General features: G+C 50.4%; 1 protein-coding gene across 2 annotated transcripts in view; it reads left to right on the top strand.

Moving 5' to 3' along the window:
- The window catches only part of capn15 (calpain 15), a 34,398-nt gene that overhangs the window by 11,394 nt on the left and 2,649 nt on the right, over positions 1-20,355 (top strand). For both annotated transcript variants that reach the window (XM_060037145.1, XM_060037144.1), the window contains exons 2-11: positions 8,902-10,588; positions 13,621-13,829; positions 14,508-14,691; positions 14,780-15,003; positions 16,932-17,057; positions 17,491-17,643; positions 18,259-18,420; positions 19,210-19,439; positions 19,777-19,961; positions 20,349-20,355. The exon at positions 20,349-20,355 is cut by the window's right edge and continues 172 nt beyond it. In XM_060037145.1, the coding sequence (XP_059893128.1) occupies positions 8,924-10,588; positions 13,621-13,829; positions 14,508-14,691; positions 14,780-15,003; positions 16,932-17,057; positions 17,491-17,643; positions 18,259-18,420; positions 19,210-19,439; positions 19,777-19,961; positions 20,349-20,355 (3,145 nt within the window). In that variant the 5' untranslated portion in view covers positions 8,902-8,923. The remainder of the gene's footprint in view (positions 1-8,901; positions 10,589-13,620; positions 13,830-14,507; positions 14,692-14,779; positions 15,004-16,931; positions 17,058-17,490; positions 17,644-18,258; positions 18,421-19,209; positions 19,440-19,776; positions 19,962-20,348) is intronic.

Here is a 20,355-nt window from a genome sequence, read left to right as displayed (position 1 = left end):
TTAAGCCATCGGGCACCATCGGGGCCCACTATCGGGTAGGTGTAAACCCCCTTAGCATAGCCCTCTCCATCCAGCCTTTCTCCGTCCTGGTCCCTCTCTCCTGTGGGCTGCCACGCTGTAACCCAGCTTGGCCGTTAACTCTGGTGAAACGTTCACACATCCCCAACGTTGCCCCACATCAAGAGAGGGAGGAAGATCCCCCAGGACCCATGGTGAAATATGAACCAGGTATAGGAGTGTGTGGGGACATCTAGGGGTCAGAACCAATGTGCACACTGGGGCTGCAGCAGCATTGATTATCTTGTATCTTGTGATGAGTATTTGCTATTATTAAGGACATTTAGACCAAATTCTTAATGTCATCAGAAATACATTTTCTTACAATAAATCAACTATGAAGTAATGGTTAGAAGCAGGCCCTCCCTCTGGCTCTCTTTCTGAGTCACTGTTCTCTCTGTCTGAGTCCGTCTCACTCGCTCTCCCTTTCTGAGTCTCCTTGGTAGCCTGGATTGGCGGTCATGTGTTCTTCTGCTCGGCCTAGATTCAGGAACCCTCCACCGTTGAGTCATCGCTGCTGACAATCGTTCCTCTCTGGAACCGGGGAGCCCGGAGCCCCAGCGATTGCATCATTTGGACACATGACGACGTTGTCAACAAGGCGCTCCTTATGTCCTTGCTTTGGAGATGTGTGTTCCCCCTCCCTCCTCCCAACATAAAGACTGGCCCTCAGCTGCTTTGAGTCAAGTGTACTTATGTTTGAAAGGGTTCTTTGTGTGGGCTCTCAGTTGTACAGTGCAGGGCGACACATTTGTTTGTGTAAATAAAATGCAGCTTGTCTGGCTAAGGACTGGCCTCATTTACCTCTTACAACGTGGACGTTCTTGTTTTGAACCCTTTTATTTCCCCAAGGTTACGTTTCCGTATTTGGTGGAACAACGATGTTAGTGCAGTGATGTTATTGATGGGGAGGAGTGTGCAGAAGAGAGTCTGGAGGGGCAGGGTATGTCCGCTATAACATCAAGGCTCACATGTTAAATTATTTGAGAGAAGAAAAGAGACCATGGGTTGAATACGATGTCAAATGTTGGTGATGAAATGTGTAGAAACAGGATAGTATCACTGCTATTGCAGTATGTGGTAGAGCTTTAACCAAAGCCGACGCTTCCAAGTACTCTGAGTCCCCAGCTCGATCAAATAATCAACTATTCATGCATTCACGTCTTTAAATTAAATATAAATACAAATAAATACCATAAACGGTAACCAAAGCAAGTTGAAGTAAGGGGCGTGTCGGATCCATATGATAAGACCAACCATAGAAGAGAACCAACTTTAAACATAACACATGGATATTTAAGGTATAGTGTGTAGAATTGGCAGCATTTAGTTAAAAAGGGTAAAAAAATGACATCTTGAAGTCTAAAGTAAGTACAATTATTGTAAACTTTTCACATACAGGTCGTAGGTGAATGTCGAATTCACGAATCCTCAGTTTATTAACCACCAAAGCTGCCAAGTCTGCAACAGTGTAGAACGGTAAATAAACTGACAATTTCATTCAATTTACATTTAGAGATTAAAACATATCGGTCAAAAATGAACGCTTAAACGGGGCCCATAACCCTAACCCTAATAATATGATTAACGTATGTGAGAAACATAAAATGTCCTACAAAATATAGAGTTGCCATGGTAACTTTCACAAATATTCCTGCTTGGGATTGGTTAAACTGATTGTATTTGCAGGCTAGAGCCGTCATACACCGTTGAAACCCGACCGGGATGCCTTTCTTCCCAGCTCGGACACCATTGGCTTTTCAGAATTAACCAGGCACCACTTGACCTGCCTGTTCCACTGTTGGTCTAAATGGTTAGGTTTTTTATATGTGGCCTATTCATTAAAACTCATGAAATACATCTCCTCATGGAGCAAAAGTTCTCTTGTATTTATTGTTTTCTCTTGCCACTGATTTCTGTCATGACTTTCTGATATGGTAGGCCTCTATATTAGGTTTGATTGGGTTATTATAATGTAGTAAGCATGAAGTCAAGCTTCATGACTCCCCAAAGCATGTGCCTATTGCGCCGGTGATGCCTCTATGAGGTCGCGCGATGATAAATGGCCATGCAACTACATTCTATTCCACTTGGCTTGATGATGAACCAGTCGAGCTGGGCAGTGAAATGCTATCCACCAGGGTTTACCTCTGAGAAGGAACACGAGTGCCGGAGGAGTGTGGAGGGATCCCCAGCTCTGCTACTTGATCGGCCGGTGACACCCTGGCAGTTGGAGCCTGTAACCGTACCCTTGAGTCTCTCCTCTGGAGGCCCACAGTGTGCCAGGCGCGCCTCAGCCGATGGCTAACATTGGCCGATGTTGACTGACTATGGCTGACGTCGGTCAATGGCTGACTGGGCCATAGTCAGTCAACGTCAGTCATCGATGGTGTCGGTTTATGGCTGGCCGACGTCTGTAGATGGCTGACGTTGGCCGATGGCTGGGCTAGATATGCAGACATATCTTGTAAATCAGCATATTAGACAATGCTGTGTGTTTTTATAATATAGCTAACGCTATGCTAATAGTCTATCTGCCTTGTTAAACAAGTTTTGCTGGACCATTGATCCTAGGTAGAGGAACCAATGACACTTGTTCCCGCAGCGGTTATGGACACATCAGTGGGTGAATAGAGATGATGTGCAGCTGGTGGTGGCAGACTAGGGATGCAAGAAATACCAAAAAAACAACTGTATACACGGTTCAAATTTCAAAATCGGGTCAGTTCAATATGTCCTCAGTCCATGTGCGTTAAACCCACACTGGAGTGCCACTGGCCACACTTTTTTTACTTGCTCTTGACTGTTAAGTTAGCGGAAGACAATTTCTAAGATGAGACGTAATCAGTTGAATTGTGTTTTCAGTTTGGCTATTAAGGGCACAGTACTTTACAATGCCCTGATTGTGTAGAAATACTGACCAAACAATGGCTCTATAGAGAGGAGAGCTTTTGCCCGTCTCCTGGGCAGGTAAACACAGCGAGACACACACACTCATACTAGGATCAAGTCTTAGTTCACAGTGTCAGATAGCTGTATTTAGAGGGTTTATATCTGTGGAATATCTTTAGGACCATTTCCTTTTATAACCTACTTCAAAACCTGGCTTAAATGCATATCAACATAAAAAACAAATTTTCTTAAGATGTTGGATAAAAGTTTAATAGAAAGAGGAGAATCTATATTTTTGACTGTATTGAAGATCCTACCTTCTATTTCTAAATACCCTGGTATACACTACCTTGCCCAACCCTAATGGCTCACACCTGCGAGTCCAACTACCACCAGCAAACGTCTTCTGCCAGCTAGCTACACCAGCCGCTAGCGCAACACATTATGCAGCCGTTCCCTCAGACTGCAGTATGGCATCGACGATGGGAACCAGGACCCATGCCACTGTCGCTAGCACTGCGAACTTGAAGATAATCAGGCAGCCCCCGCGCCAACCTCCAGCCAAGCCTGAGCCATACTCATCCTAATTGACATATCTACACTTCATTCTGAAGGGTTCAGTCAGTGAACTGTTGGCCTAACAAGATCATCCAGTTAGCGTTTTGCAATGATCAGTCTGGCCTTGACCGGGCAGCAATTGATGAACCCAAAATATGATTTTGCTGTCTTAAGTTGCTCAAAAAACTTGAGCCAATCATATTGAATAACCAACTCGCTTCACCGAATCCGTTTGGAAGTAAAGCAAAAATGTATTATCTGAGAAAAGCCTTCTGTGCAGATTTATGTTAATCTTTTAACATCGTTAGTCCATCTCAGAATAATCGTTTTCCATTGCTCCATAGACTGCAACACTTTGGCACAATTCCCTCCCCTTGGTTAGTCCTATGATTGTTTTTGAAAAACACTATCAACCGACTCGCAGCCAGACTGATGCAGTGCCACTCTGGTGCAGAGACGGAAGGGGCCCCGGCCAGTTTAGGATGGTAGTACGAGGCTGTTGTGTATTGGCACCAGCCTGACCAGGTGCTAGCGTGCAAGTCCACGTTTGTGTGTGTTATGGGGTTAAGCTGAACGGACTGGTTGTCCTCCCCTCTGCAATGAAGGTGGGATGACTTGGATGATGATGACGGGTAGGATCTTGTAGATATAAAGGCAGATCTCAGCATCCTGTGTGCTGGGCTGTCACATCATGTCAGGGACATTGACCGGTGGATGGGTAAATGTGTACTGTAGAGAGGAATGGCACAGACCTTTTCACCCCCAGGTAGACTCACTTTTTTGCCTGACACCTGTCACTAGCCATCGCCATCTGTCTTCCTCAGGGTCCAAATTTGATTTTAGTCTTTTTACCTGCCAGAAGGGAAACATTTACTGGCCAACCATTGGTTTTTATATGTAAGCCTGCATCTAACCAAATGCAAAATGGTTAGATCGCTGGTGGCATGTGTTAATTTGAACCCTGTTAACTATCTATACTTTAATTTATACCTTATTAATCTTTCCTATCTATCTCTGCAGCTATCACTCACCATCTATCTCCCTTTCTAAATAAATAGCCTACGTTTAACGATATACATCTGTATTTGTATATATCTCTATATGACCTAACAAGATGGGGTTGTGAACTTCCTGGATGGGTTTGGACTGACCCCGTACTCCCTCACCCACTGCTCTGTTGATGTATGGTGTTCTTTCTTCCCTGGCTGATCCCTGGGCGTAGCGGCTTAAGCTTAGCCATGCTAGGTGGCATGCGCTCTCAGGTCGGTTCACGGCTAAACTCTTGGTGTACCGACGTTAGCTGAGCCATGCTAGGTAGCATGTGGCTAGGTTTGTATGCATATGGATTCACTCACCAGTGTAAGCAGTGCTTGTGTGGATCAGGTAAACATGGTTCATCTGCCAAAGATTTATTAGTGTTATCCCCGGAAAGATGCGTCAACAACAGCTGGTGTGGTTCTCAGTGAGGATGTCTTCCTTGTGAAAACAGAACATTAAGAATTAATGAGATGATTTGATATGGTGGAGCTCAGTGTGTTCTCGGGGTTGGCTCCACTCACATTCCCAGAACTGGATGACTCGAGCACAAAAGTTGTAGGAAAAACAAACAGAACGGAAAAGATGTCCTTGCAACATCTCTAACTCGTAAACTGTAGTCACATGCCAAAAATTCCAGTTTATGTATGAAGGCTTCCTGACTTCTGAGAGCATGCCATTATCTAGGGATGGGAATCTCTTGGCACCTCACGATTCGATTCGATATTTTTTTTTTCAATTATGAGGTTAACGATTCGATTCTAAAACGATTATCGATGCATCGATAATCGTTTTAGAATCGAATCACTAACCTCATAATCTAAAAAAAAAAAATCGAATCGAATCGTGAGGTGCAACAAATCATTTTTATGTACATTTCCATGCGTAATTTAAAAAAATATCTATACATCTGAGTTTGCTACTCAGATTTTGCTAATCACTTCCTACTTTTGTAATGATCATTAAAGACATCAACAGATGAAATACCTTATCTAATATTTTATTAGAGAAAAAGCTTTTGCCACAAATATGACTTTCTATGAACAATGCAATAACCATTGCAGCTTGCATTACAACACAATATGGTAGTATGTAAAAAATAGGGTTCAGTTTTCTTCACTTTTTTAATTCTTTCTTTTCTATGTCATTAAAGAAAATGCTGCTCTTGAATTAGAAGGAGTTCTTGTGTCAGGCTGTGAGTTTGCATGCATGCTATGCGTAGCCTGAATCTCAATCGTGTCAAGACAAATCAGATTGGCCAATAAACACTGAACATAATTGAAATAATTTAAAAATTACAAAAATCCCTCTCTGGTGAACAGAATGTTGAAGCAGGCAAACAAATAATAAAAATAAAACAACATTTTATTTTTTATTGTAGAAATTCCGATTATTAATTTATCTGCATCGAGAAGGAATCGTTCTAGAGAATATCGCGATGCATCGAAGAATCGATAATTTTTCCCACCCCTACCACTATCTAGCCTTAATATACCCTTTCTGTCTGTTTGCTGGTCTGACTGTGCACATTGTAATATAAAGGATGTTTTGAGATGTTATTACTATGACCAGACCCTATTTCATTATCAAATGTTCAGACTCAAAACATAAAGTGACTGGTTCCTGTACCATTAATACTGGTCCAGTGTTGAGCATACTTAAGCAAACTAGTTTCCTGCAACCATTACATTCCTTCTGGCCTGGGTTTCGAAGGCCAGTTCAGATGGGTACCATGGGAATTTCTGCAGTGAGTCATCAACATAGAAATTGATATTCTATGCAGCTATGAATAATAAAGGACTTCCTTTATGTTTAATACTAGATAACAATTGTAATTTAGCTTAGGGTTGCATCCAATCAAATATGAGAACCAATATTCAACACATCCTAAACCACCATAAAATAATCTGTTAACATATTGCTTTCATTGAACTGGCTGCCAGCCTTGCCAGTTGCAATCCCCACTGTGATTGTGCTAACTGAAAAAAATAAAAAAGATATGGATGCTTCTGAGTGTAGGTGAGCTCCTCTCCAACCCTGCACTGCCCTGCCCCGGGGGGCTGACGGAGGGGGTATTACAGGGTCAAGCAGGGACGGAGGAAGCCCTGCCTCACTTTGTTGGCCATGTAATTCCATGATTGGCTGTATCCGATGCCCTGGCAAAGGCCTCCCTAATGACTTGCCACACAAAGAGACACACACAACATGCAACATCACATTGAGACTAGTTCGCTCTCATGCTCTCTCTTGCCCCCTTCACCTCTCAGGGGGAGGACAGAGGAGTAGAGGAGGTCTTGGAGAGTTCTCTCCAGGGTCCTTGTGCCTTGCCCGTTTAGAAAGGCTTTAACGGAATTGAACTCAGGGCAATTATCCGGGCATAAAGTCTGTATGCAGCAGGCACAGCACGGGGATACAAAGTGGAGCTTAGGACCCAGAGGAGGGGGGGGGGGGGGGGGGGGGTGTGTGTGTGTGTGTGTGTGTGTGTGTGTGTGTGTGTGTGTGTGTGTGTGTGTGTGTGTGTGTGTGTGTGTGTGTGTGTGTGTGTGTGTGTGTGTGACACCTTTCTGTGGCCCTTGGGTTGATTCAGCATTAAAAGATTTCTTCACTGATGCACAGTGAAGAATGTGTTGGTTTGCTAGTTATTTGGGTAGCTGGTTTGTTGTCTCCCTAGCTAGTTAGGTAGCCAACAAGCAAGCTAGGTAGTTCAGCTATATATGTAGCTAGCTAGTTGACTTACTAAATATCTAGCTAATTGGCTAGATAGCTAGGTAGTTAGCTTCTTAATAATGAGTTAGTTGGCTTACTAGTTCGGTAGGTAGGTTATTTGGTAGCTACTAAGTTAGATAGGTAGCTATTATTTTTGTTGGCTGAGCTAGCTTGTTGGTTACCTAGTTATAGTCTAGTAATAGTTTCTTTTTTGGTAATCTCTTAGAGAAAGGGGTGGTTTGAACAGATATATGGCAGGGCTAAGGGTTAGCTGGCAGGCTGCTCTGCAGAACAGAAACCCTGTGTTTGCAGATCCAGTTGTCACAGTTGTCTTGGCCTCGTTACCATTGGCTGATGAGTTGTAGGAATGGCAAGAGAGCTCCGGCAAAGAAAGTCTTTCCTTTTTTTTAAATTTCTTTTAATGTATTTTGGTACTTTGAAATCATTGTGAATTTATGGGAATGTTTAATAATGTAAATTTGTCATGGGGAATCATCATTTTTTAGAAGAGCTGTCTTAGGTTTTGATTGATGCAACCTCTATTTGACCTGCTGTAGTCTCGACTAAGGCCTCCTTTCCTCTCCTCCTCTAATGTTCCCTTCTCCTCTCTCTTCCGACCTCTCTTGTTTCCTCTTCTCTCCTCTATCATCCCCCCTCCACTTATCTCCTGCCCTCGCCTCTCTCCTCTCCCCCACCCTGCTCTCCTCTCCCCTCTGCTCCTCCTCTAGTCCCTGACTGTACTGCCCTCGTAAACCCAGGAGGCAGACCTGAACTCCCTGCACTCACTAATCTCTCTCTCTCCTGCTCTGTCTCGCCCTCTCTCTGGCTCTGTCTCTCTCGCTCTCTCTGGCTCTGTCTCGCTCTCTCTTCTGCTCCGTCCCACTCTCTGTCTCTCTCTCTCTCTCTTAATTTCTCTCTCTGTCTGGCCCTCTGTCTCGCGCTCTGTCTCGCTCTCTGCCTCGCGCTCTGTCTTGCTCTCTGTCTCGCTCTCTCGCTCGCGCTTTCTCTCTCACTTGCGCTTTCTCTCTCGCTCTCTCTCTCTCTCTCTTGCTCTGTTTCTCTCTCTCTTGCTCTGTTTCTCTCTCTCTCACTCGCTCTCGCTCTCACTCTCTCTCTCACTCTCTCGCTCTCTGTCTTGCTCTCTCTTGATTCTCCCCGTGGGGTGCGTTGTCTCCAGTTCCTCCATTGTTCTCTAGCTTTGTGTGTCTCGATTCTGTCTGTCTCTATCACGTCGTCTGTCCTTCCTTCACTGGGATCTGGGGTCACAATTGAGATGTAGTCGTTTTCTAAATGATTTCTTTACATGCTTGTAAAATCGGTAGAGTCGGTATCAAAGGGTTAGTCACAGGATATTTACATTACATTAAAATTAGTTAAATATCTTCAAATTCATCTTTAAAGTGGGGCCAGCAGGCTCAGCTCTGTTCTTGTTAATAAGGGTGTTATGCAACATCAAAAACCTGCACCTTTTCTATGGTGGATAGAGTTCATGTTTTTTTAAATGAGGACTATACATAGATGATATCAAATATCAGTATATTATATAGGCATATATATATTAGTAATTTTGTATATTAACAAATGTCAGCACCGAACAATGCCTTCTAAACGGAGAGAGATAATGTTTAGTAACCCCTCCCCCCTCTTGTCTAGCCACTCCCACTCCCCGGGCTCCATGGCGACGGTGGTGCAGGGCAGCGAGTGGTCCTGCGGTCGCTGCACCTTCCTGAACGCGGGCGGAGCCCCCCGCTGCTCCATCTGCGAGGCGCCGCGCCAGAAGCCCGACCTGAACCACATCCTGCGGCTGAGCAGCGGCGAGGAGCCGCGCTGGGCCTGCCCCCGCTGCACCCTGAAGAACCCCCCGGGCTCCGGGGCCTGCTCCGTGTGCGGCTTCGGCCCCTGGCCCGCCCCCGCCCCGCCCGCCACCGCCCCCCCTCCGCCCCCCGTCAACCCCTCCCTCTCCCCCACCGCCCCCGCGGTGGTGGTGAACGGCGTGCTGCCCCCGGCGGCGGTGGAGCCCTCCGCCCCGGTCCCCGTCCTGCTGGAGCCCCGCGGGCAGCAGCCCCCGCCCCCCAAGCAGCAGGAGGCGGCGGTGGCGGCGGCGCGGCGGGCCGAGGGCGGCGGGGAGGCGGGCGGGGGGGCGCAGGGCGCCGGCTGGGCGTGTCCGCGCTGCACGCTGCACAACACGGCGGTGGCGCTGTCGTGCTCGGCGTGCGGCGGCCCCCGCAAGCTCTCCCTGCCCAAGATCCCCCCCGAGGCACTGGTGGTCCCGGAGGTCCACACCCCCCTGCTGCTGGGCTTCCCCGTCCCGCCCGCCGCCCCGCTGCTCATAGACCTCACGGACGACTCCCCCCCGCCGGCCCCCCCGCCCTGTGAAGCCCCGGAGCCCCCCCGCCCCTCCCCCCAGGCCCTCGCCTCCCCCTTCACCCCCTTCTCGTCCCTCCAGAACAACCCCGTGCCGCGCAGCCGGAGGGAGGTGCCCCCCACGGGGCGGCCCCCCAACCCCGGCGGCTCCCCCAGCCCCACCTCCCCCTTAGCCGCCACGGCGCCCCCCCAGCCCTGCCCCCAGCTGCGGACCAAACCCAAACCCCAGGCCCAGCCCCAGGAGCCCCCCTACCCGGGCAAGAGGCTCAGCGTGCTGGAGGAGGGAGACCCCCTCCCCCACTCATCCTCCTCCACCTCCTCCTCCTCCTCCACCTCTTCGTCCTCCACCTGGAAGTGCCCCGGCTGCGCGCTGCCCAACCCCGGCGGGGCGTCCAAGTGCGAGGGGTGCCGCGGCTCGCGGGCGGGCGCCGACCTCATCGACCTGGTGGGCTGCGAGGCGGTGCGCTTCACCCCGGCCAGCCCCTCCAGCCCGGACTTCAGCACCTGGGCCTGCTCCAAGTGCACCCTCCACAACCCCACCGGGGCGGCGCAGTGCTCGGCCTGCGGCTCCTCCAAGCTGCACGGCTTCGTGGACCGCGAGGCCGGGGCCCCGCGCTGCTGCCCGCTCCACGGACCCCCGACGGGGGCCGGCGGCTCGGCCTGCTCCTGCTCCAACGCCACCTCCGGGCACAAGGCACGGAAACAGGCCCGCGCCTTCCCCCCTGCCGCCGCCTCCTCCTCCTCCTCCTCCTCTCTGGAGAAGGCGGGGCAGTGGGCGTGTCCGGCCTGCACGCTGCTGAACGCCGGCCCCGCCAAGAACTGTGTGGCGTGCCACACGCCGCAGCAGTACCTGACGCTGCGCAAGGTGGCCAAGCCGCTGAAGAGGCGGGAGAGCATGCACGTGGAGGCGCGGCGGCGCAACGACGAGGGCGAGGCCAAGGAGCTCTGGGAGAACATCGTCAGCTTCTGTCAGGAGGTAAGGGGCGCCGTCGTCATGGCAACGTGAACGCCCGACTCTTTGAACGCGTTGTCTTTCCCCCCCGGCGTGATGCGTGTTGTGTGCTCGTGGGCCCCGTTCTGAAGATGAAGGTTTGGCGCATGACCCCTCTCCAAGCCGGGACCACTGCCCCGATGGGCTTGGTGGGAGAGGGTCTCCATGAGACGAGGGGAGGAGGTGTTCACTCACATGAGTTCAGTCATGTTTCTTGGAGATGATTGAGAATATCGTGAACCTGAGGGTTTAATAATATGACGGATTCCCAGTTTTTGAAGTCCCACAAGAGTGATAAGGCGCCAGGCTTCTGAACTCTTTCTTTGATGGTTAATCCTGGGATCAGCAGTACTATTACCTATGTCTACTGACTCCATAGTCGGTAAATGGCTAATATCGTGTCATAAATCATAATCTTTTTATTAGACAGAATACAGATCGTTAGCTTTCCCCCCACATTTGGTAGCAGACTGTAAACAGAAACAGAACGTTGCTGCCTGACTCCCTCCCTTTAGCCTCCTTGAGCCTAAGTTAGTGTAGTGGTGAGCCCAGGAACTTTGATACATGATGCAACCAGGATCCAATAGCGAGGGGAAATAGCTGTTTGGTTTAGCTGGTGAGGAAGAACTGCTCACAACACAGAACCTGGGCACAGCAACATATACAAATAGAAAAAGTCAAACAAACAAAGTATCTAGCGCAGACATTTTGCAAGAACAACCTTCCAAATACTGCACACCTGCAGGGTTTTGGCACACCTGCAACGGCATATTAATTCTAAAATTACATCACCCTGAGAATGTTGTACAATGTGTCCTCACACGCATGCTTAAGGCGTCGTAGCCGGTCTCTTTGAAGAGGTTGGCGGTTCGCCCGCCCTCTCGACCTGTCTGTCTGCGACAGCCTGCCAAGAGAAGCTGTTTACGGATGTTTGCTTTAGTTAGCATAGCCTGTGTTAGCCGTAATCCCCAGCTGGAGCTTCTCTTAGCCGGCGAGTTGTTTTGAGAGCAGGAAGGTGAACCCATAGGGAGAGCATGTCCCACGCACAGGAGGAGCAGCGGTCGGTGGTGTAGACGGCGTCCTCAGCTGAAGATGACCCTGTGTAGACTCCCCACCTCACTGCCTCGGCCCCACCTGATGACATCTCATCCGATCCGAAGGAAAAACTTTCATTAAGTGCAGCTTAAAAAAATAATAGTCTAATGATTATAATTCAGGTCAAAAACGATGAACTCTCTCTCAGCAGTTTGAAGGCTAAAGAGAGACGGCGTTAATGAAAGGCTTATATGTAGCTATAGATTGATCCAGTGATCTCTGTGAGGACCTTTGACCCACGAGGAGACCCACGGGGGCGGGGTCAGGGAGGTCACCCTGTCTTGTTCGAGCTTCTCATTGGCCTGACTCTCGGCAGTTTGGCGACGGTTCTACTGTTGCCCTTGGCAACCCAGTGGTCTGTCACTCTCTGCCGCTCGGCTGGAAGATAGATGGCATCCTTCATATTAGCAGATCAGTATTAGTGGCGGTGTTTCTGTGGCGTCGTTCTCAAGTTACTCTACACAGCCATTCCCCGTCGTCTACTGCTGACCCCTGATTGGTTCTCAGAACATGACAGGGAGATTTGATCCCAGGATGGTAAGGATAGGAAAGATGATGTTGTCCTATGTAATTTATAATTTGTGTATGTATATATATATATACACATATGGAATTATATGCATTCAAACACTACACTGCTCCTTCCTATTGCAGAAGTATTGTAAAATGCTAAGTTTGTAGATCTATAGACGCTCCTTCACCTCCATAATCCATTACTGACGGTATGGCGCTTTATAGTACTCATCATATGGATTAGAATTCACGGTGCGTTTACAATATACGACGAGCGATGAACCTGGATGATCCCCCAGCATCGCTTATCAATATCTAGGCTGGGTGGGAGAGAGAGAGAGAGAGAGAGAGAGAGACCCCTCTTTCCTCCTCCTCATAAACACACCCGCAGGGTAGCACCCCATCGTGTGTGTGTGTGTGTGTGTGTGTGTGTGTGTGTGTGTGTGTGTGTGTGTGTGTGTGTGTGTGTGTGTGTGTGTGTGTGTGTGTGTGTGTGTGTGTGTGTGTGTGTGTGTGTGTGTGTGTGAGGTGAACTTGAGGCTGCTGTATTTTTAGCCTGAGAGCTGCAGCAATTATCTTCCCTGCTGTAGCGAAGACAACCGGCATCGACTTCTTCCAGCGAGAGAGAGCGGGAGAGAGACATTCGGACAGACTGGAGAGAGAGAGAGAGAGAGAGAGATAGAGAGCCATTTGTTAAGACTATAAAGAGAGAAATGGCAAGACATAGAGAAATGAATGGAGAGCAAATAGCAGGGAGGTCTGTAGAGATGAACAGAGCTTGAGCTCTTCCCAATCTATTCCAAACGTAGTGGTCCATTTGGCTCCAGGGGACTTAAGTCCCAGAGCACCACCCAGCAATGGCTAGCCAGTGTGTAGTCTGGAGTCCTGTTAGCCTGGCACTGGTAGCACTGTGTGTGCCAAGGACACAGGATTAGGTTCCTTCATACAGGGGTCCTGTTTATTTATTCATGGGTACAATGATCAATCTGCCTCCCCTCGCTGTCCTGGACCGGGTCCAGTCCGACACCCGGACCAGGGCCTGGTGGTTCTGCTCCAGGCGGTTCCAGGGCAGCTCTGGGTGTCGGATAGCGTATCTTGATCCCTTAAATGCCCTCTTTAGTGGATCTGCCCAGGCCAGCGGCGGCCATGTTGGCTCCCGGTGCCAGGGGCACTGAGGCGCAGTGTGATGAGGCCCAGGGACTGACTGGATCCTCACAGCTGGGCTGGCTAACTGCTAGCATGCTCCCTGTGTGTGTGTGTGTGTGTGTGTGTGTGTGTGTGTGTGTGTGTGTGTGTGTGTGTGTGTGTGTGTGTGTGTGTGTGTGTGTGTGTGTGTGTGTGTGTGTGTGTGTGTGTGTGTGTGTGTGTGTGTCCTCCATATTCATATCGTCCCTCTGTCTCTCCACCAGAACGTGGTGAACTTTGTGGACGACAGCTTCCCCCCCGGTCCGAGCTCAGTGGGCTTCCCTGAGAGTGACAGCGTCCAGCAGCGAATCAAAAAGTGGCTCCGCCCCCACGAGATCAACTGCAGCAACTTCAAGGACAGAGGAGTGAAGTGGTCTGTGTTCCGGACGCCCCGCCCCTCCGACATCCTACAAGGCCTGCTGGGAAACTGCTGGTGAGGACACACACTTCAACGAGACGCGGCTTTGAGCTGTGCCTCGGGGGGCCGGAGGGGTCTTGTGTGAATGGGGTCAGGGAGATAGGTCCATCGCCCTTCAGGCCCCTGCACTACAGGGCCCCTCCCCAAGAGGGCCCCTCCCCCAGAGGGCCCTCCGCAGTGTTCTCACCTGGTGGGGGGGAGCGAGGAGCCCATTGGGGTGTATAGATAGGGAGGAGGTGGGCGAGGTAGATCACTCCTCTTCCCCCTCCCTCTCTCCCTCACCCGTTCCCTATCTCCCCTCTCCCTCACCCGTTCCCTATCTCCCCCCTCCCTCTCTCTCCCTCACCCGTTCGCTATCTCCCCCCTCCCTCTCTCTCCCTCACCCGTTCTCTCTCTCCCCCCTCCCTCTCTCTCCCTCACCCGTTCCCTATCTCCCCCCTCCCTCTCTCTCCCTCACCCGTTCTCTCTCTCCCCCCTCCCTCTCTCTCCCTCACCCGTTCTCTCTCTCCCCCCTTCTTCTCCTTCCTCCCCCTACGTCCTCTCTGGATGTCCGTATATGTGTGTGTAAGCTCTCCGTCCTCTCTGCATGTCCTTATGTGTGTGTGTGTGTGTGTGTGTGTAAGCTCTCCGTCCTCTCTGGATGTCCGTGTGTGTGTGTAAGCTCTCCCTCCTCTCTGCCCCCCCTCCCTCCAGGTTCCTGAGTGCCCTGGCGGTGCTGGCGGAGCGTCCCGAGCTGGTGGAGCGGGTCATGATCACGCGCAGCCTGTGTCCGCAGGGGGCCTACCAGGTGAGGCTGTGCAAGGACGGCACCTGGACCACGGTCCTGGTGGACGACATGCTGCCCTGCGACGACTACGGCTACCTGCTCTTCTCTCAGGTAGGAGGGGCGGCACGCGGCGGCACCCCAGTATAACCGGTTCCACCGGTACGCCCGACCAGTGGAGTGACGGCTGTGTCCTCCGCAGGCCCAGAGGAAGCAGCTGTGGGTGGCTCTGATCGAGAAGGCGCTGGCCAAGCTCCACGGGTCGTACTACGCCCTGCAGGCGGGGCGGGCCATCGAGGGCCTGGCCACGCTGACCGGGGCCCCCTGCGACTCCCTCATGCTGCAGGTCAGCTCCACCAACCCCCGCGAGGAGGCCATCGACACAGACCTCATCTGGGCCAAAATGCTGAGCTCCAAGGAGGCTGGGTGAGGGGGCAGGCTTGACCTGAGACAGACTTGAGTTTGAACCTTGTCGACTGACTTTGAGCCCCTTAAAGACGCTGTAGGTGGGATCAGTTGAAGAGAGAGCGATCAGAACGTCTCCCTCCCTCCGTGTTGCATCGTGCCCCTGTGGTGGAGCTGTGCTAACGCGGTGTGCCTGCATGTGAATGACTGCCGAGCTGGCTCCCCCTGACCAATCCGGGAGGGGGCCCTGATTGGTCAGAAATTAGTGGAGAGCGGTCTTAAATGTCAGTGGTCTCAGGCCCGGTCCGACCAGATAAAGTCTCACAGGGTGTGGCGTGACTCACGGCCCTCTGGTGGCTGCTTGTGGGAGTTCACCAGGTGGTCGGTGGCACTGCTTAAGATCAACAGGAGTCTGTTGGTTCCGATAGAACTCCGAATGTCAATTGTCCAATCACCTGGCCGAATGCTATAATTTGCATAAAGATAGGATTCAACTTCTGTCCCGCCCTTTCAATGCCACGTGAGGACGTGTCCGATACAAATTGAATAGAAGGCATGCCGATCACGAAGGGGCTGGCCGTTATACGGGGGTCACAGCATGTCACTCACAGATGATGGAGGGCTGTCACTCACAGATGACGGACGGCTGTCAGTCACCGATGGCGGACGGCTGTCAGTCACCGATGGCGGACGGCTGTCAGTCACAGATGACGGACGGCTGTCACTCACCGATGGCGGACGGCTGTCACTCACCGATGGCGGACGGCTGTCACTCACCGATGGCTGACGGCTGTCACTCACAGATGACGGAGGGCTGTCGGTCACAGATGACGGAGGGCTGTCGGTCACAGATGACGGAGGGCTGTCAGTCACAGATGACGGACGGCTGTCACTCACCGATGGCGGACGGCTGTCACTCACCGATGGCTGACGGCCTTCCTAGTTCTATTTATTGAATAGAGTAAATGAGTGGTGCCAACTGTACTCGAGTAAACGATGACTCCTCAAGCAAACCACAAAATTCCATACATATTTTAGTGTCATATAAATGATCCGATAATTATATATCATATTATGTTGAAGTATTTTGGTAACGATTTTGAGGCCCCACGTATTATTAATCAGCCGTTAGTTCTTCTCTGTTCCATATGGTGGACTGAAACAGGTCTGTAGCCAGCGCCCAGTTGCTGGCCGCTAGACGTTTCCCCGGGCAACAGTGTTCCAGTTATGAACCTCAGCGTAATGTAGAGCACCTCCCTCCTGTGATGGTGGATTCAGTAACAACACATCTCAATAGCACTTCATATAGTTTGATCATGTTTTTTCGCTTGTAAGAAAGATCTTTGATATTCAACAGATACTCCACAATAGAGCCATCGTTTGGTCAATATTTCTACACATTAGGGGCATTACAAAGTAACCCAACTTAAACAGAATCCAACAGGATTCACTGTCTGGAAGTGTATCACGGAAGCTGTACCACGGTCAGAAGCAGGTAATACGCTGTGGCCAGAGGTGCTACCGTGTGGACACACAGACTGGATAAAAAATGCAGCTTACGCTGACTTTCAATATGTGTACAATGGTGGAAGCTGAAACAGACTTGTGCTAAAATAAAAACGAAAGAAAGGGCCTTTTTCCCTCGAGTAAATAGCTCCAGCAGGAAAGACACGATCCCAAACTTGAAGTCGTCTAAATTAGACTCACTGAGACGCACTCGGATGCTTTAATATGCATTACGACGCACGGAGATGCTGACCTATTCCCGTTCCCTTCTATCACTCCCCTCGTGCTTTCCTAAAGTGATCAAGTTATGTTCCAACCATTAAACAGTGTGTGTGTGTGTGTGTGTGTGTGTGTGTGTGTGTGTGTGTGTGTGTGTGTGTGTGTGTGTGTGTGTGTGTGTGTGTGTGTGTGTGTGTGTGTGTGTGTGTGTGTGTGTGTGTCAGGTTCCTGATGGGCGCGTCGTGCGGCGGGGGCAACATGAAGGTGGACGATGTCGTCTACGAGTCCAAGGGCCTGCGCCCGCGACACGCCTACTCCATCTTGGACGTCCGGGACGTCCAGGGATACAGGTGACCGCCCGTCCCCCCGTCCCCCACACACACATGCAGGTCACATGACCTGGCCATCATCTTGGTGTCTGGATTGTTTAGTGTGTTTTATAAAGTTATACATTACACTATTAAGAAATGCCGGCATTTGATTAATGTTGATAAGACTTGGACATTACATCAACACATTTGATAAAGAATGATTAAAGTTGATCATTACATCAACACATTTGATAGAAAAATCTTAGAGTAAACATTGCATCAACACATTTGATAAAGAATGATTAGAGTAAACATTACTTCAGCACGTTGGACGTGCACACAATGCGTCACTTGGACTACTTTGTTATTTTAAAACACCTGACCACGTGCTTTCTTCCTTCCTGACTCCTTCTTCCATCCCTCGTCTCTCTCCCCCTTGCCCCCCTTCTCTCCATCTCTCTGGCTCTTGCAGGTTGCTACGGTTACGTAACCCATGGGGGCGGTTCTCGTGGAACGGGAGCTGGTCGGACGAGTGGTCTGATTGGCCGCAGCACCTTCGAAGCGAGCTGATGGCTCACGGCAGCAGCGAGGGAGTGTTCTGGATGGAGTACTCTGACTTCATTAAGTAGGTCTACCCGTCTGTCTGGTCACGTGTTTTTGTGTGTGTGTCTTTCTCTGCATGTTTGTCTGTCTGTGTATGTTTCTGTCAGCCTGTCCGTCTCTCTATCTCTCTGCCTATACGCTTGTCTGTCTGACTGTCACTGGGCTTGTCTCTCTCTCTGTCTAAAGCTTTAGTAAATGGGTTATGAAGAAGGCTTGTTGTCAGGGAGGCTTGTTCTTGAGGTGCTTTGTTGTTGAGGAATCTGTTGTCAAGGAGACTGACACTAATCTGTGACGGTCTTTTGGGTTTGAGATGTTCTAAGACCCCTGGTAGTGTAGTAGACCATGTTGCCTTGAATATATCTCTCTGTCTCCCACTCTCTGTCTTTCATTCTCCCGCTCCCTCTCTCTCTCTCTCTCTCTCTCTCTCTGTCTCTCTGTCTCTCTGTCTCTCTCTCTGTCCCTCTGTCTTCTCTGTCTTTCTCTTGTGAAAAAAAGACCAGACGTGATGACGCGTCTTTTAGACGGTATGTTCTGAGGCTCCTCAGCCTGACCTGGGAGTGGCTTTAGGATAACACAGGTCCACATGTGAGTCCTCCATGTGAACGTCAACGCGAGCCCTGTTGTTTTCCCGCCGCAGGTTCTTTGACTCGGTGGACATCTGCAAGATCCACTCGGACTGGCAGGAGGTGCGGCTGCAGGGCTGCTTCCCCAGCCGGGCCAGCGGGCCCATCACCGTCACCGCCCTCACCGTGCTGGAGAGGACCGCCCTGGAGCTGGCCCTGTTCCAGGAGGGCAGCAGGTGACCCCCCCCACACCTCCAGACTGGAGCACATTCAACATCCGTTTGCATTACGTTTTACATCCAGGGCATTTAGCAGACACTTTGATCCAAAGCGACTTACAATAAGTACATTTGTCCGAAGAAGAAGAGACAACAATATATCGCTGTTGGTACACTAAAGATATTCACAGAGGGGGCAAAGCGCTGACAATCGGGGAAAGGTTATCCCATTTCCCGTATACAACAAAGATAGCTAGGATTAGATGCTACACAATGCTAAGTACTATTGTTTAAGTGCCAGGGGGAACAACATACAATAAGTGTGTGGGATGGGGGAGGCTGAGCAGAGTCCAGGTGAACTCTGAACAGGTTAGTCTTGAGTCCGGGGGTAAGCGCACTAGTTCTGTTAAGGATGTGGATGGAGACTTGGAGACCAGTTTAAGGTGATCAGGGCTGGACCAACGGGGAGGGGGGGGTGGGGGGAGCCACAGGGGTCCAAGTCTCCTACATTCCATCTTTCTGAATATATAGCCCACATCATTTATTTAATTCATATTTTGATAATGAATTACTTCGTAAGCTTGTATTTATTTTAAGTACTTCATTGATTTGTCTTATTCATGCAGAGCACCTGTCCCGGTTACCATTAAGTCATTCCTCTGAGTCTGCCTAGCAGCTGAACTAGCTGCTCAGCTAGCATGTGCATCGTCAGTTTAACTAGCCGCTACGTTGCCTGCTCCCAGATGCTACTTTAGCGGCTACATAGCGTGCTAACCCAGCCCTCCCCCCCCCCCCCCCCCCCCCCAGGCGCTCGGACACAGCAGACAGCCACCTGCTGGACCTGTGCATCATGGTGTTCCGCGCCTCGTTCGGCGGCGCCAACAGGCTAACGCTAGGCCGCCTGCTAGCCCACAGCAAGCGAGCGGTCAAGAAGTTTGTGGGCTGCGACGTGATGCTGGAGCCTGGGGAGTACGCCGTGGTCTGCTGCGCCTTCAACCACTGGCAGATGAATGCTTCTATAGGACCACCCACTCCTGGTGAGGCCCCGCCCACACCCAGATATGGGCATATTGTCACATGTACTGCTGCACAAAACAATATACATGGTTATATCTATCCTCTTGTATGCTTGTATGGAGATTTGTATGTAGAGTTTGCGTGTGTGTGTGTGTGCTTTATGTGTACGACTATACTTTTGTGTGTTTGTGTGTACAGACACACGTGTGTGTATTGCTTATCTGGTGCGTTTGTGTATTTGTTAAATATTGCGTTCTTAGGAAATGTGTGTGTGTGTGCTTGGGTATATATGTTTTTGTGTGTCTGTATAAAAATGTGTATATTCATGTGTGTGTGTGTGCGTGTGTGTGTGCGCAGTGTCCAGCCCCACAGCGAGCAGCGGCAGTGGGGGCGGGGGGGCGTGGCGGGGCCAGGACTACCCGGCTCACATCCTGGCGGTGTACAGCTCCCGGCAGGTGATGGTTGAGCAGGTGGAGGTGACGCCCACCACCCTGGCCGACGCCATCATCCTGCTCACCGAGAACAAGGGGGAGAGACACGAGGTACGAGCCCACGCACACCGTCTGTCTGCCTGTTCCCTGTCTGTCTGTCTGTCTGTCCGTCTGTCTGTCTCTCTGTCTGTCTCTCAGGCTGTCTCTCAGGCTGTCCATCCGTCTGTCTGTCTGTTCTCTGTCTGTCTGTCTGTTCTCTGTCTGTCTGTCTGTCTGTCTGTCTGTCTGTCTGTCTGTCTGTCTGTCTGTCTGTCTGTTCTCTGTCTGTCTGTCTGTCTGTCCAGCCGTCCGTCCGTCCGTCTGTCTGTCTGTCTGTCTGTCTGTCTGTCTGTCTGTCTGTCTGTCTGTCTGTCTGTCTGTCTGTCTAGCCGTCTGTCTGTTCCCTGTGTAGCTGTCCATATATCTATGTTGTGTGACCGTGTGTGTGTCTGTGTTCAGGGCCGTG

Source organism: Gadus macrocephalus, chromosome 18 (genome assembly GCF_031168955.1).
Source record: "Gadus macrocephalus chromosome 18, ASM3116895v1".
NCBI classification, from domain to species: domain Eukaryota; kingdom Metazoa; phylum Chordata; class Actinopteri; order Gadiformes; family Gadidae; genus Gadus; species Gadus macrocephalus.
The sequence above is the reverse complement of the archived record's forward strand: the minus strand, read 5'-3'. Positions and strand labels throughout refer to the sequence as shown.